General features: G+C 41.7%; 1 protein-coding gene across 1 annotated transcript in view; it reads left to right on the top strand.

The window, feature by feature from the left end:
* Positions 1-16,841, top strand: part of cntnap5a (contactin associated protein family member 5a) — a 120,635-nt gene that overhangs the window by 20,164 nt on the left and 83,630 nt on the right. The window contains exons 2-4 of the mRNA XM_044015514.1: positions 1,662-1,772; positions 3,233-3,426; positions 14,738-14,885. Of these exons, the coding sequence (XP_043871449.1) occupies positions 1,662-1,772; positions 3,233-3,426; positions 14,738-14,885 (453 nt within the window). The remainder of the gene's footprint in view (positions 1-1,661; positions 1,773-3,232; positions 3,427-14,737; positions 14,886-16,841) is intronic.

The following is a 16,841-nucleotide window of genomic DNA, read 5'->3' as shown; positions in this document are numbered from 1 at the left end:
GATTAACTGCCAATTACTGTGTTGACTTTGATTGTTGGTTTTGGTTGTTGGTTTTTTGAAAGCAATTGTCAACATGACAATGCTGTTGTCGCCTTCTGTTTGTGTGTGTGTGTGTGGGGACATTGTGCCAGCAGTTGGATATACAGGCGTGATGTAAAGGGAAGATTAAACATTCCCCTTTCAACTTTAGCAGTGAGGAAGAGCTTGTGTTGAGATTTTACGTCATTTTGCCCCATCTATCCGTCCATCCATCCACGTCCTCCTGACTGACAGCCAGACATTAAGCTCGACTTCAAGTCTGTAAATAACAAGAGAGTGTGTGAGATGCACGTTTTTGCACTTCCTCTACAGTCAGACAGTTACGGTTCACCTGTCACTTTGAAAACATGTGGTGCAGTGAAATGTTGTCAGTGGTTTTTAAACCGTCTTCAGGCCGCCGTTGTACACGCTTGTGTCAAGTGTAGGTGTATCGGGAGGAGTGAAGCAATTGAGGCACAGAGGTCGCGTCCGCTCTCCCGCTAGAGATGAATCGTCAAAGAACGGACGGATGGAGATTGAAAGTCAGATGAGAGGAGGGAGCGTTCTTCCTCGAGGATCAAAAGTGGAATCTGCGAGACTTTTGACAGATTAAGAGTGCGGCGCTTGCGTAATAACTCCACTTCCTTGTCGTGGTGCGTTAAGATGCCACGCCAATGTTCCCCGTTCCGAAGAACATCTTCAACTGTGCTGCAGCTCAGCCGTAATTTGTGTCTTGGACAAAACGGCTTGATCCACTTTAGTCACACTTGGAAATCAGGATTAGAAAAATCTCTTGGCAAGCAATCTGAGAGCAGTCAAATCAGGTCAGTCGGAAATTCACAGAGAAGGAGAGACGAAGGGAAAAAAGGCAGCCTGTGCTGTCAGTTGTGCTGTGTTCTTGTCGCCCAGATGGATGGCCAATTTCCACTCCAGATGTGCTCAGAATTCATCCCGACTCAAACTGGAGTGGCATTCACAAACAAAAAACCCCACCTCTGACACTCATAAGAGCGAGCTGCACGCTGATGGAGAGAGTGCAGGGATAATTGTAATCAGGCTTGTGCCAGTTTTCATTACCTTCCCAGATACGAGGCCGTAATGCGGCTCTGCACTTGACTGAGGGGAGAGAGGGGGGGGTAAAAAAAAGAGGAGGATGATGTTGTGCGACTCAGTGCTTTTATGGCAGGCGGGCTCGGTCAGAGGAAGATGAGGCTGACAGCTTGAGATGACCGGAGTCTTAATCTGCTCTTGCCTGTTGGACGTGATGTAATCTCACAGTGCAGGATTAAATAGAACACACACATACTCACAAAAGGAGTCATGGCGTTTGCTGTGTGCTTTTCAGGGGTCACTGCACGGGTTAATAGACTGTTTGAGGCATCTGAGAAGTGGGTAAGTGCAGGCGGCCCTGTTATTCCCGCCCATTTCTCGCTCCAGAACTCCTCGACCAACAGGTAAAGGTGCACCCTGAATCAACATGTTTAACGAGAACGCATTCCTTTATCGTCGCCGTCACCCGAAAAGGAATCCAAGCAATCCTTACCGCTGTCATTTTGCGTTCGGAACAATTGCGCCAAAGCAATTTCAAACGCTCCGAAGGTAATGGGCTGGCTCTAAACTGTCCACTGTCTTCTCTTCCACAGACAACTGCAACAGTCCCCTCGCCTCGGCGCTGCCCCATTCGTCCTTTCAGAGCTCCTCCCAGTCCTCGGTCAGATATGCCGCTTACAACGCCAAGCTCAACAGAAGAGACGGTGAGTACAACACTCGATATTAAGCTTTTCTAACCGCCCACCTGCTGTAGCAGCGCTTTCCACTCCGCAATAACAACAGAGGTAGCAGATACCATAAATACTCTGTTTGAGCATTGGCCATATGGGTTTCATTTCTAGTTCCTGGCAAGCACGGTTGACGAAGCACTCAAACATTTCAATAAAGGTACAAAGAAATGGACTTATATTGGCATTTATAACTGAATAAAAGAACTTGCTTCTAAATTAACTTATTGTACGTGTTGTTCTAAAGTAGACTGGATCCAATGTTACCTGTCTGTACAAAGTAGATCGTAGATAGGTAGTAGCAGTAGATAGTTCCCCCTTTTCAATGTTGATTATTAATATAATGTACAATGTGAGCATTAAAATGCACCAGTTTTCAGAATTTAACTGAAGTAATTGTGAAAAGGTCCAGGGTTCAGACGCCCTGGTTTGCTGTTTTGCATGTTCTCTCCTCATGTTTCCTCTGGCTTCCTTCCTGAAAGTCCAAAGCCACGATTGTTAGGTTAATTGTGTGCGAATGGTTATTTGCCTCCACATCTCCGCTTTGCAGTAGCCTGGTGACAATGTCCCGGGTCGACTCGGCACAATGTCAGCTGGGATTGGCTCCGGGCCAAAGGATATAAGCAGTATAGCAGATGGATGAATGGATGGAGTCCCGGCTGTTTTAGAGTTTAGTTCTGTCATTGAGTGAGTCAGAGAAAAGTCAGGCGCAGAGAACTCACAAGGGCATTCAGGGTTGTTGTCAAAAAGGGCACTGGCCCCTTTTGGACCCTCCATAAAGCAGCCCGAGGGGTCACATGGCAGAGGCAAATCAAAAGGCTAGCGGGAAAAATAGCACTATAAAAAAAAGGCAGATGCCAATAAAAGTTGTTTCTCCAGACATTTCCAAATGTCAACGCATTTGCAAGGGTAAGGAAACCGTCTGATTGCTTTGATTTGATTTTAAATTGACTGTGGCACAGTCGAGACGGTGTCCTGTCATCGTCTCTTGCCCTTTTAATCTCCCTGGTACAACTTCCAGGCTTTCGAGTGAAAGGGAACCGTGGCTGAATAAATAAAGTAGAACAAATTCGGGGCTCCTGAGAGCTCTGGAGATATTACATATGCCATAAAAACCTAATCAGAGCCACAGTTGGTGAATTCTAACAAGATAATCACCTCCAGGATGTAGGAAAACTACCAGAATATCTCCAGCAGGTGCATTTCCAGAGGCCGTACACACATTTCCAACACGGATCAGCTATTTTGAAGACCTGTGAACACTCGGGCAGCTGGAGTGTAACTTCACCTTGAAGCCTTTTTGTATATAAATGCACTCCACTCACACATCAGGGATTTATGCATTTTTTTGTAATCTGAGTCCAATATGAGCTTAAAACCGCCATTCATCGATGACGTATCGTGTTTAATGGATCCCTTCCTCTGCTCTCCTTCAGGAGCAGGAGGCTGGTCCCCCATGGTGACTGACCAGGGGCCATGGATCCAGGTGGACCTCAGGGAGCAGTTTGAGGTGACTGCTGTGGCCACACAGGGGCGCTACGACAGTTGGGACTGGGTCAGCAGTTACCTGCTGCTCTACAGCGACACGGGCCGCGTGTGGAAACAGTACAGGCACGAGGACGGCGTCGGGGTGAGTCTGCGTGGTTTCATTACACTTTGGTTTGGTACTTTGGTTTCACCGCTTCACAGATGGATCCAAATATAATTACGGTTACCTGCGCCAAGTACATGATGTTATCGATGCACCTGGTATGCTCATGTGGGGTTTTGGCCTAGGAATAACTGGGTGAGATTATGAAATGTGGAACTTTCCAACACTTATCAAGTAATAATGCAAGTACACTTTATGGGTTAGGGTGTATATATAAGTATTGAATCCAGGTGTTTGTCAATCAGGCTTTGGGATCGGCCCCCTATCCCCAACACTTCAGCAGACCAAGACATTTTGGACAATGCTATGCTTCCAACTTTGTGGCAACAATTTAAAGAAGACCCTTTTCTATTCCAACATGACTATGTCCCTAGTGCACAAAGTAAGAACTATAAAGACATGGTTTGACTGTGAGTTTGGTGTGGGAGAACTTGACTGGCCCCGCACAGAGCCCAGACCTTTAACCCCATAGAACAGAGATGGTGAGCCAGAACTTTCTCCTCCAGTGAATGGGCACAAATTCCCAACTCCCTATTAGAGTACTGTATATGTATTTGAATATGTCATTACAGTCCCTGTCGGTGTAATGGTCAGGCGTCTGAATACTTTGGTCCATATATTGTAGCATTATGTAGAAATGGAGCAAATAGTGTCTAAAATTTGGTGTGGATCCAGATTCTAGTTTTGGCAAAGATACATGCGCTTGGTGCACTTTCTTTCGGTATCAGTTTTTCTTTTGTCTTTTGGAAATTTCTTCAAGAAAAGGTTCTGCAGAAGTGTTCAAATATGGAGGAAACTCTATGTCAAATATCCGATCAGAATCTGATCTTCTGTTCACATCATATGGGATCAGATCCGATCTGCGCGTGTACTTGGCTTTGAGGTTTTATATTTTCGCTATGATGCCCTGATGTATGGATTTATTTTAGTATGTACTTTCTAATTTCTTCTGAACGGACAGATAGTCTGATGTTGTCTTCCACTATTGTCTTTCACTGTGTCGATCTTTTAACGCAATTAACGTCCCATCAGAATCGCCGTATGTGGTTTGAATCAGCTTTGGAAAAAAGTTTCATACTGCCGAACAAATCAAGCTAGATACAATCTGGATGTATGTCAGTTTTTGTTGTACTAAAGTCCTGCTAATTCTACTCTGCTCTGGCTAACGATGCAAATACAGGTGAACATAGCATATAGAAAAGCACATTTCGCTACGTTAAGGATTATTTACGCACAGTATGCTGTGATGCTGTGTTTATTTCAGGCCATGGACACATCATAAACACTGACAGCAGGGATTAGATTTAGCCTGTTTGTCACGTTTGTCACAGCCCAGGAATGATTCGCTTATTGTCACTGCAACGCTGAAATGTCAAGATTTGTTTGCGGGACACTTTTATATTATATATTTCTCCTTTTACACTCAGCGGGCTAATGATTGATGTAGCCGCATACTGTATAACCTTAGTATGTCGGAAAAGCTAATGTTTACATTTCTCCAAAGTATGAATTTAAGAATGTTAACAGCAAAGTGAATGATTAATATAAGTGGACTACGTTTGTTGCAGGCATTTTTGTCACATGATGAAACACGTAGACAATCAGATTGAGCCCGTTTGTCACACTTGATACAGCCTGGAAATGATTAGCTCAGCTTAGCATCACTGCAACAACACTGAAATGTCAAGTTATGTTATGATGTTTCTCCTCTGCTCTTAGTGACTAATGATGCATATAGCTGCATATATACAGTATATATATGTATATATATACATATATGTGTATATATATATATATATATATATATATATATATATATATATATATGTATATATATATATATATATATATATATATATATATATATATATATATATATATAAATACATATACACATATATATGTATTTGTACTAACAGTATGAATTTAGTTCAGCCTTTTGTCAAACGTGTCACAGTGTAGGGATAATTAGCATATATCTTATAGCGTAGCACATCATGATGTTTTCCTGTGGTCTCGGTGGCTAACGGGGCCGTAACTAAAGATTATTTTCATAATCGGTTAATCCGTCGACGATTTTCTCAATGTGTCAAGTCATCGTTTAGGTGTCAGAAAAAGGTTGAAAATGGTTGAAACCTGTTTTTCAAACCTGGAAATAATGATTGTCCTTGATTGTCTTGTTTGGTCCACAAACCAAAATGATTCAGTTTTAATCATTTCTTTGTTATGAGGAGCAAAGAATCCATCAAAAATTCACATTTAAAAAGCAGAAAAATTTGAAAACGTGTTTTAATATTTTGAATAACACTCAAACCGATGAATTGATTATCTAAATAGTTGACGATTAGCTAGAGGGAATATTAACAAATCAAAAAGGCAGATATGTACATTTCCCAAAATGGGAAAGTATTAAGGCTGATAAACCAAGTAAGTGGGCTGTGTTTTTTATGGTCGCATCCTCGTCACTGACAAGACGGATTTGTTTTTGTCACATATTTACTATGTGCTATGCTCTGGGAACGTGTTGGTGGCAGCGCAGTTCAGTTGTCAGATAACGTATCCTCTCTCCTCAGGCATTTTTCAAAATGTGGGGAAATAAACGGCATCAAAGAAATTTCTTTTCTTTGCTTTTTTTTAAAGGGGAAAAAAAAGAAGGAAATCCTTCATGTAGTGTCACAACACGTTACATCAGTCTGCACAAGGTCTCACAGTCTCATCTTGGCACATTATACACGCCATTATTCCTTTACCTTGTTTGCCCCCTGAATGTCAAAGGCTGCTAAGAAGACGTTAAATTGTTTTAGCATGTTTTCTATTTGGCAGTTAAATTAGCTTTTTGTGTGTCGTTGCCCACTGGCGTTTTGCTTCTGCAGAGTGAACTTTTTTCCCTTTTTTGTTTTTTCCCACTGTGTTGAAAGACTGTGGTAATCATTGTGTCTATCGCCGCGTGTTGTCTTGAATTATTCATGCTCCTGCATGTTTAAAAATGCATTATCTAAAGTGGACTAAAATGTAGGAATTAGAGATGGAATCAAACATCATGTGGTTATATAGGGGGGGCGGGGGGGTCAAGTTGAAACCCAAGTCTCGGTACTGTAACGGTATACTACAACAAACACTACTTAGTACATGAGTATCACTAACACAACAAATGTGCTTTAATCCGTAGTCCCCAGCGATTAATCGTTTGGTGTTCAGATTATCAGAAAACCTTAAAAAATGTTGATCAGTGTTTGTCAAACCTGGAAATAATGTTCTCAAATGTCTTGTTTTGTCCACACACCAAAATGATTGACTTGTTATCCACAGCAAAGAAATGACGATTATCAAAATAGTCGTCTATTAATTTATTCATCGATTCATCGTTTCAGCTCTACTTGCCAATATGACCAACAGAGGGCGCCAGAGGCTTGTTGCAAGACAAACCATCTCCGATTTCCTTGTTATTGTTGTAGTGGCTTAAGTGACATATGGCGTGTCGAGTGTCGTCACAGGAACAGGCACGAGAATCAAACCGAACAATGCCGAACTGTACATCAGCTAAAAAAAGATCGTATCAATCCTGAAAATGTGGGTTCATCGCCAACATTTAGCGAAAGCAAGGGTGGTTGCTACCACCTGGGTTTTCATCAGCATCCATTTTGGTCCACTAGGATTGTTTATTGTTTATAAATAAAACGAAGAATCGCTGTCATTTAGAAAGGAGATCACGTGTTTGCGATTTTTTTTTTAACGATTTATCGCGCGGGAAACATTACACTTAACATTTCATCTGTGAATAGTGCAGTTTTATATTTCGTCTTGGCTTCAACATTTCAAACACGTTATGAAATATGCAATGCAGTGAACTCCACTCACACATGATTGTATCTGTGATTGGAAACGATGGTGTTAAACAGCTCACAGCTTCTTCCACACAGTGTCAGAGCTCATATCAATGCTCTGAAAGAGGAAATAAAGCTGCTGTGCGGGGAGAATACGAGGCTTTCTGTATCAATATTGCCAAAACGGCCCGCAGCTATCGCCCTTTGTAACACAACTCATGAAAGAGACAATGGCAGAATGCTGAATTTCTTCTTTTTTTTTTCTATATTAAATATTAAGATTCATGCAGCACTTAACCAGGGCGTAAAGTTCTGGTAAAAAAAAAAAGAAGTGGATTGAATGCACGCTCACACAGAAAATTAAGAACCCAAACGCCTCTTCGCTCTCTTTTGGTGCACAAAGAAAATCTGCTATCTTTAATGAAACTCACCGCCAAGCCCGCTAAGTGCAATTTTCACTCAGACCTTTTGCTGACGTGAACCCACATCTGTCTGGCATTTTAACAAGTGAAGCTCAAAGGTAACGGCTCACTGTCAGGCGCCGGGGCTGTGGGGGACTAATGAGAGAGCAGCAGCTGCTGATATGACTGCGTGCGCTCAGCCATTCAGAGCCAACGCCAAGCCAAATTAGCCCCGCCGAAAAAATAAAAAAAAGCATAAAAATTTGCTCCATAAGACAGCGTGCAACAGCTGCAGCGGTTTCTCTTTTAAAACAGAATGTTTTCTGGAAGGAGCGCAACCATAATTGGTATATATTTTTTTAGTATTAGAATATAAAAATTCCCAAACCTGAAGTGAGGGCCTCTGTCAGTCTTAACGTGTAATTTCAAGCACACTCTGTGTCATGTGTTGTTCAAACAGCCTGCGCATATTTAATTGGCACGTGATTCAAAGCTAAATGGGAACACAGAAAATTATAAAAGCTGGACTTTTAATATAGGATCTATGCTGGAGTGAGTGCTTCACATCATCACATGACATGAAAAAATACTAGGCGGAAACGACGGACACTCTTTATTCATGACATCAATGTGCGTATTTTCTGAGAGTAGTGTTTCTTTGGGGAGGGGAGGGGGGGGATTTGCAATAAGAGAAACCGAGCAATTGCTGCCATGCATCATGGCAACTGTCACGCAGAGATTTGTACAACCTTGTAGGGGATGTGCTCACCAACATAAAAGAGGCAGCAGCAGCTAACCTGGATGCCGTGTTCCTGCGCTCTGATTCGAGATTTATGATGTCTTGCAGGAGGCAAGCTGAGACCTAAAGATGCTGAACCCTAATTCTAAACTAAAGCAATGTATAGGGGCATTATTGCCACCGGGAGCCGCCTCACTTGGACATTGTAATATTATTGTGCGTGTGTCGACGCTGCATTTCCCCCACCTATACTTTGCAAAAGCAAAAGCTTGCAATGACTTCTGAATAAATTTGTTAGCAGGTGTAGGCAAAAATCCCTTCAGCCATTTGGTGAGATGATTATGGGCTAGAAAATTTGTGTTTTGACAGAACCGAAAATGATCGTTGAGCCAAAAAAAAAGGCAAGTCTGAAAAAGCAAGTGAAGCAAGTCTCTGGTTTTGTACAGTACATGTGTAATTTAAATACTTTTAACAAATGACATTACTAGATGCCCATATGAGCTGGTTAACACTTGAAAAAACACTTGTGTTTTGTCTCCGCCTTTACGGTAAAAAGTGTCAGTCTTCTTATGCAAGCTGATAATAATCTAATTAGCGAGAGCTGGGAGAGACGAGCTGTGAAAATGACGTCTGTGTGTGAAAGCTCTGATGAGATGAAATGTGTATTTCGGTCCCCTTATGTTCAGTCAAACACAATGAATGAGTGAGCGGGGAAGGGCTTAGCACTTGATGCTACATTTTAAGTACAACTTGAAAAACGGCCGAGCCCACATTTGATCTAATTCCTTGTGTAATTTATTCACTCTTCTTCACGGTAAATTAGCAGAATGAGCTTTGCGGGGAAAAAAAGAAAAAGATCCGTAGGTGTGGGGGAGTGGGACGTACTGAAGCAGCAGAGGTACATTAACATCATTATTCCTGGAAAAACCTGCCGTGTTTAGAAATCTCTTTGGAATGTGGCGGCGAATTAATGTGTAAAACAAAATCTCCTCCTCTAAAAAGGTGGAAATTCAAACATTAATTTCCTCGCGTGATAACTGCTCCGGTCGGACTGGGACCTCGGGAGGATTAAAGCGTATTTGCATGATTGGTCTTGCATGTTGATAGTGCTTGCGATGGTACAGAGTCTGGTCTCATAGGTAATTTCGACAATCTTTTTCTGCGCGGCGTATAAAATATTGTTGGCTCAGCTGAGGCGTTTATAGCCATGCTGGCTGCTTTCCTGTGAAGACGGCGTTGTCAGTCTTTTTTTTTTTTTGGACTGAAATAGCTCCACAGCAGTTGCATGGACATCCATTGTCCCCAGAATGAACCCTAATTGTTTTTTTTAACAGCTAAAATCAGTCAATATCAATAATAAATCTCAAATTGAACTGAGAAAGAGATTTTTTGTCTTGAGCGAAGTAAATTACTTTCAAAAAAACTTTTTTTTATGTGTTGTGTCTATAAATGTTTTATACAATGCGTAAACAAAATAATGGCACGCTGTAAAGTGAACTTTTGATTTGTTGCTCTTATTAAAATTATACTGCGATAATTAGTATGACTGATGCGGTGGCTGTCTGGGGGATTTTTCTTTGCCTACTGCCACTAATTAGCAAAGTAGGTGATGATAGCAGACTATCACATTAGGCTGGGAACATGGTGATTATTACATATTTATACAAGTACCTTGACCTTTACCACAATCCCCCATCTCATCGCTAATCTGAGCCAGAGCCTCAGAAATGAAGCCGTCGCGAGGGAGAGTGGCACAAACACACTCGTAGATAGAGTTAAATAACTGTACTGCGGAGACGGGCAAAGCCTCTTTACTGCCTCACACGGCACAAGACTTAAAAATATAAGTGAAAATGTTCTGGCACATGGCCTTCTTTATCTTGAGATTATGTCAGTCAATCCAATATTGGTTGGATAGCCCGTGTTCACCGCTCTCAGATTGTTAATCACAGTGGTACGGATGCTTGCCGTGTCCCGCCTACAAGTATGACCCCTCCCTCGTTGGGGAGGCAAGGACTTGTCAATTTCTATTGTTGGCTTTTGGTTTTTTGACTTTGTCGCGGGGGCCACGCCCGGGTTCACGGTCGGAGTTTGCATGTTTTCTCCGGGTTCTCCAGCTCCCTCCCACAGTCCAAAAACATGCAGATTTGGGGATTAGTTCAAAGTGGACACCCTAATTGACCTCATGTGGAGTAATAAGCGGTAGAAGATGAAGTTGAAGACATTGTCGTGGTCGTCTCTCGAGGAGACGTCAAAAAGAGGAAGAGGTTCTGTTGCCCAACAGAACGTTCCAGGTGCACATTGAAGGAGATGTCAGACTTGGGATGAGATATCTAACGTGGACTGTCCTTGACGACAAATCTCTTTTATATTCTTCAAATATGTCACACTACTGCTCCCAACGTTCTCATTCTGAGCCCTCAGTCCACAACAAGGGAGAGGAGAAACCACCAAAAAGGAAAAACGGTGGCCTTCAAATACCAACACAGATTTAAACGCTCATTCGCAACCCTCTCCATTCTCCCACTGTCTCTCTAGTGTTTCCTTCCACCGTGTCATTGGTTTGTGCATTGGGACGGAGCTGTTGTCCCTCAGTTGCATAACAAGCTTCCTGTTCAAGACGGGAAAGGAAACAAGTGCGCTCGGGCTGCTGTAGCACCACAGGCTTTTTCTAAAGCTACCAAACGGTCTTTATTTGGAAGCGATCGCACGCTCGTGCAAACAGACTCGTGGGTACTTTCACGCTGAACCTTCAAATTTCATTCTGATTATACGAATTGTAAATGGATGGAAAAAAAATGTAGATGAGCTCCGTTACAGCAGCATTAGGACCGTCGCTCACGGCAAGGTCGTGTGCGCTTAAGTTTCGCTGTTAAGTTCCCTGAGGCTGTTTAACTGGCCGGTGACCTCATGGAGCACGCTGCATTGTCTTCATTGCCGGCAGCCGTGCTTATCCTCTAGTGAATTGATTAAAATAAACTTATGTGCCTGGTGCTGTATGCAACATAAAGGAAAACTGACACAAGGGAACTCATCACTGGAGAGGAAGAGCAAAGAGCCTTAATGAACCGGGAGGGACACTGTTGTACAGTGTCAGAAACATAAATAGAAATAATGAAGTCACTGTGGGGTTAGGATTGTGGATGCGGATAAGGACCAACCTCTGTGCTCTGGCCCCCTGGAAAATTCTTCTGCACCCTCAGGCTGATTATTCAGAGACTCATCACACACACACACACACACTCACAGAGTGTTCTGTCGTAAGTTTTTCCAACGAGGAAAAAAAAAAAACCCTCACAAACGTCATCGCTCAGGACGGCCTCAGAGGTGTTTGTGTTGTGGTGGAGCTCCGAATACCCATGACTCATGCTGACGCGCGTGAGCCACGTTAGTTAATGACTCGTTAGAGCGACTCTCACATTTCCTCTCGGTCATTAGATTTTTCCAGACGTTCGACTGGGAATTCAAGTGGAAACACGGACGTTTTTTCCCAAGCAGCGGGCACCCTAACATTCTGTATAGGTTAGAAAGCGTAACCCCCTCTTCAAAAGAGGTATATTTCAATTGTTTTAGAGCGTTTCAAAAGTCTAATATGATTGTTTGTATTTAACACAATATTCCTGAGGGCGGCGTGTGTGTGTGTGTGTTTTTTTTTTTTCCCTCTGAACTCTTAACTTTGATTGTTTCCAATCTCTTTATGAATATTTAACACGACGGCGTTGTAAAAGAAACACTTGCGATTGGCCACGACGTTCTCTGAGGCTTTAAATTACAGCGTTCCAATGCACAGCAATCAAGTGCTGCAGTGAATCTTACAACAAAGCCTGGAAACAACAAGGTCACGGCTGCAACGCTGGCACAGCGGCATGTTTTCATCAACCTGATTCTCAATTAAACACTAATGACTACAGTCCTTTCGATTTTCTGGCTGAAGATTATTTAAAGTACCTTGGAGTTGTGAATAATTGTGAATATTTATGGTTTGCTTCTTTTGGAGGCCGGCACGTTTCCCTCACTTCATTTGCTCTGAACCCTGTTCCCTCGTCCGAATGCCTAAGCCCCCCAGTGCTATTTGCTTATCCCCCCTGTGTATTGCAGGGCTTGTATAAATTAGCCCAGCCTGTACATGTTTTAGCACTCAGCCACAAGGCTCCACTCGGTAAATCTACCAAGAAGCAGCAACCTGGTGTATTTAATGATGCTTCTGCCTCGCTGTGTTCCACAAGCATCGGGGGGTCATTTGTGCTGCTGGTCATTGTGTTTCTGTTGTTGCGGAAAGCTGAATTATTGGCCTTCGCCGACTGTTGTGAGCCACTCAGGAAAGCCTGGAGCTCCGCTGTCAATGATGTATCTTTTTTTGTTCTTTATACTACGAGTAGCTATTGATCTGATGTGTCACCTGCCTAGAATCGGTTATGAAGAGGATGGTAATCAGTCATTCAGGAGAGCTTGCTTGTCTCAGTTTCTGTCTCCATCTGTCATTTGCTCTCTTTTTTCTCCGTTCATGTCCCCCGGTGTTGTTTGGTGCAGTTTTAAAGTACAGAAGGGTTGGGGAGAGAAGAGGAGGAAGAAGAATGACATCTCACAACTGTACTCAGAGGTTTTTGTTTTTAGCTCTGCGGGGAGAAAACACAATACAGAGCTCTTATTTTGCCCCTGGCTGGCTCACTGGTCATTTTTCTTCCATCTCACACGGACTTGATTGAACGAAAAGGGCGTTATCAAAAAGAAAACGCGGTAATCACTTACAGAGTAAAGCAGTGGTTCTCAAACTTTCTATGCCAAGAACCAACTGAGAAAATATTGACCTCTCAAAGTAACACCATTACCGCCAATGTCAGCTACAGACTTTTCACAGGAGGCAAATTTATTCCCATCCTCCTCTTCCTCACATATACTGTACTGTACTTCATTTATTGTGTCATATTTTGTGTCATTTTCGATGTGTGTCAATTCCTTAGCTTCACTCCAGAGGAAGCATGCGTACCACCGGTGGTACACGTACCACAGTTTGAGCACCATGGGAGTAAAGAATACAAACCCGTTGATGCACAGACCATTGTATCAAATCCAAATGCACTATGAATCGGTCGATGTCATGTTATTTTAATGTTGTTTCCTGGCTTAATGAAGCTAATATGCTATTACTGTCTCATCACTATCACAAACTCCCATAAAAGGTTTTTGAAAGACTCTCTGCCCACAATTTCACCTCAAAAGAATAACTTCTAGCAGCTAGCTTTTTAGCAAGACTTAATATTTAAAGCTAACATGAAATGTTATGATATCAACCTTGTCTTCAAACTCTCATGAAGAAGAAAAATGTGATTTTATCTCAAGCAACTCTCTTGGGAGTTTGCTTGCATAGAAACTTGTAATGTTCTAGCAACTAGCCTCCTAGCCTCTTAGCAGCTAGCTTCTTAGCAAGACTCAGTGTTTAAGTCATCCTACTGTTGTGCTACCTTTCATTTCAAGTCAAAAATGATCTGGCTTAAACACAAAAGTAGTACTTTTTTATCACAATCTCTCATAAAAGATTCTCAAAAGACTCTCAGTCCTCACTTTCACCTCGAAAGAAAAAATTAAAATTCTAGCAGCTAGCTTCTTTGCCTCTTACCAACTAGCAGGTAGTTTCTTAACAAGATTTAATATTTAAAACTAACTGACACTGCTATGATATGAACTGCGTCTTCAAACACTTATGAAGAAAAAAAAACACCTAGTTTTTTTCTTAAGCAACTCTCTTGGAAGTTGTCAAGTTCTAGCAATTTGCCTCCTGGCCTCTTAGCAACTAGCAGCTAGCGTATTAGTGTTACCTTTTATTTCAAGTTCAAATGATTTTAAACACGTAACCATTTTTGCGTTCCATCGTATTTTGTTTTAGGTGTTTTAGGTAGTTTGTGACATTTGTGAACGTTTAACATTTTTTTCTGCATATTGGGGACAAAACAAGACATTTGAAAACATCATAATTATGAGGTCAACATTTTATGACATTTGTAATCTAGATTTAGAAAATAAATGTTAGTTGCAGCGCTAATGCTCATCCATACCGAATGTAAACTTTAAATTAAATCGTACATTTAAGGATAGGATGATTACTTTTTTTCGGATTAGTCTTCTCAGCACTTTACTGTTGCTAAGGCTTCAGATTTGCATTCTGCTTAGATTTCAAGTATTCACTTTCCACTCCCTTGTGAAAATATTACTCTTGATCTGGGGCCATTTTGTTGTTTCTCAGTGGAGTGTGCTTTTGTGTTATGCTGCAATCACAAACACTGTGTGTGTGTGTGTGTGTGTCTGTCTGTCTGGCCATCTCTCTGCAGAGGTTTGTCGGGAATGTGAATTCAGAGGCCGTTGTCCAGAACAAGCTGTCTCAACCGGTGAGAACACGTTTCCTGCGCTTCATCCCTCTCGACTGGAACCCCAGCGGCTGGATGGGCCTCAGGGTGGAGGTGTACGGCTGCTCCTACAGTGAGTAACACACACACACACACACATACACGCAGCCATTAACGCCACACTAAGAGAGCACTCAGTCCATACATCACACCTCCGTGGCTTCACAGATTTGCTCATTTACACTCTGCGTCCATCCATTGCAGCCTTTTTTCGTGGGGATTTATTTCTTTTCTGCCTGTGACTCACAGTTTCGGTTCTCCAGACCATGCAGTGGAATCATTAATCAGAATGCAGACTGGGTGAAAGACTAAACATGCACAGAGATCTCACGTTCCAAAAACACTTCCAAAATAAACCTGTAAATTAACAGCACTACGGTAGCAACTTTGGAAACACGTTGGAACATCTGGTAGCACTGTTTTTGCTCTGGGGTTGCCCTAGGATGGAATTATTTTTGAGAAAATGTTTTTTTTTTTTTTTTAAAAATAAGATAATAATAGTTCGTTTTATAACAAACAAAAATGTATTGTATCCTGATTTGGATGAACTACAAGACCACAAAGGGGAGACATTTATTGTAGATCAATGAGCACTTTCAATGCTACAATCACCCCCAACCAAAGTGTGTTATTATTGTCAAAAAAGTACACTTCAGCACGTTTATCTTTCCCATTATTTATCTCAAATGGGTGGTTTTCCATCAGCCTATTTTTATGTGCATTTCCAAGTCAACTTTATTTAAAAAAACAACCATGGTCAACCGAAGTGCTTTACAGATTTAAAGGCACAGGTATAAAACATAGTGACATAATAAAACGGTAAAAACTACATGGAATTGTCTGGCTTGACTATATTATATCCTGAAGTGAAGGCCAAGGAGAAGAGGTGGCTCTTTAAAAGTGATTTTAGAATGTTCAGTAGTGACGGGCAGATTTCATTTCCATAAGTAAGTCAAGATAGGCCCTCACCTTGGCGATGACCCTTAGTCAGAAAAAAGCTTGACTTAAAAAAAGCACTCTTAAAAGTGTTGTGGTGGCATTTTGTTCACCTACTGCTAATATCAATGAACTAAATACAACAAATACAAATGTGCATTTTCTTCTACCAAACTTACAAAAATGTGGTTCAAATTTGTTCTAAGTTGAATGGAAACCTAGCTTATTTATTTCCAGTATATACCACCGGTACAGTTTTTAAACATACTGTATATAGAACAACACTTTAATACCTTGTATCAGGAACGAAAGCGTAATTTAACACAGAGTCTATTCAATAGGGAGCAAATGCAGTGCCAGGACAAAGGAAAAAAGGTGTCCCACATACAGTAACAGACAGAAGTGGGGCTGCTGCTCAAGTGCGGTGCCAGTGGCTGAAGATTCCGCCAGTTCTGTGTCAGTAAAAATGTGTAACACACACACACACACACACACACAGAGGGAGAGTGTGTGTAATTAAAGTATAGCAGACAGGATGTGTCAAACCTGGGAGCAAAAGTGAAAATGATATGCTGCCTCTCTAAGCATCAGCCTGTGATAGTTAACGCCAAAGTTTGCAGATGAAAACATCACAGTGACACCCGGTGTGTTTTACTAAATAAACTGTCATTCAAAATGATAGGTTACGTTCATGCTGAGATGTTCCATATCGTCATCCTTCCAATTGCAATGCCAGGGCAAATATCCATATTTTAATTAACAAATGACGGCGATCTACAGCAAAGCAGTCACTACTCGATGTCTCCTCACGGGGGCGCTGCTCAACTGAATGAGGATAAACTTGGGTGGAGTTTACAGCGGGATAATAGTGGAGACGGACATTTTGTTTTCTTCAGTTAGACAAATATCGGGATGTGGTTGTCTTGCAATATATTGATTATCACCGAATTGCGATATTATCGTGGACCGTGTATCGCATACCGCATCTTATCGTGAGGTTACTATTTGATTGCGACCCATACTATCAATATAGATTTCCCCCGTCAACTTTGACACCCATGATGTAAACTTTTGGTTGTTTATTATAAAATAT

The sequence above is a fragment of the Solea senegalensis genome, linkage group LG2 (genome assembly GCF_019176455.1).
Source record: "Solea senegalensis isolate Sse05_10M linkage group LG2, IFAPA_SoseM_1, whole genome shotgun sequence".
Classification (NCBI taxonomy): Eukaryota; Metazoa; Chordata; class Actinopteri; order Pleuronectiformes; family Soleidae; genus Solea; species Solea senegalensis.
The sequence above is the reverse complement of the archived record's forward strand: the minus strand, read 5'-3'. Positions and strand labels throughout refer to the sequence as shown.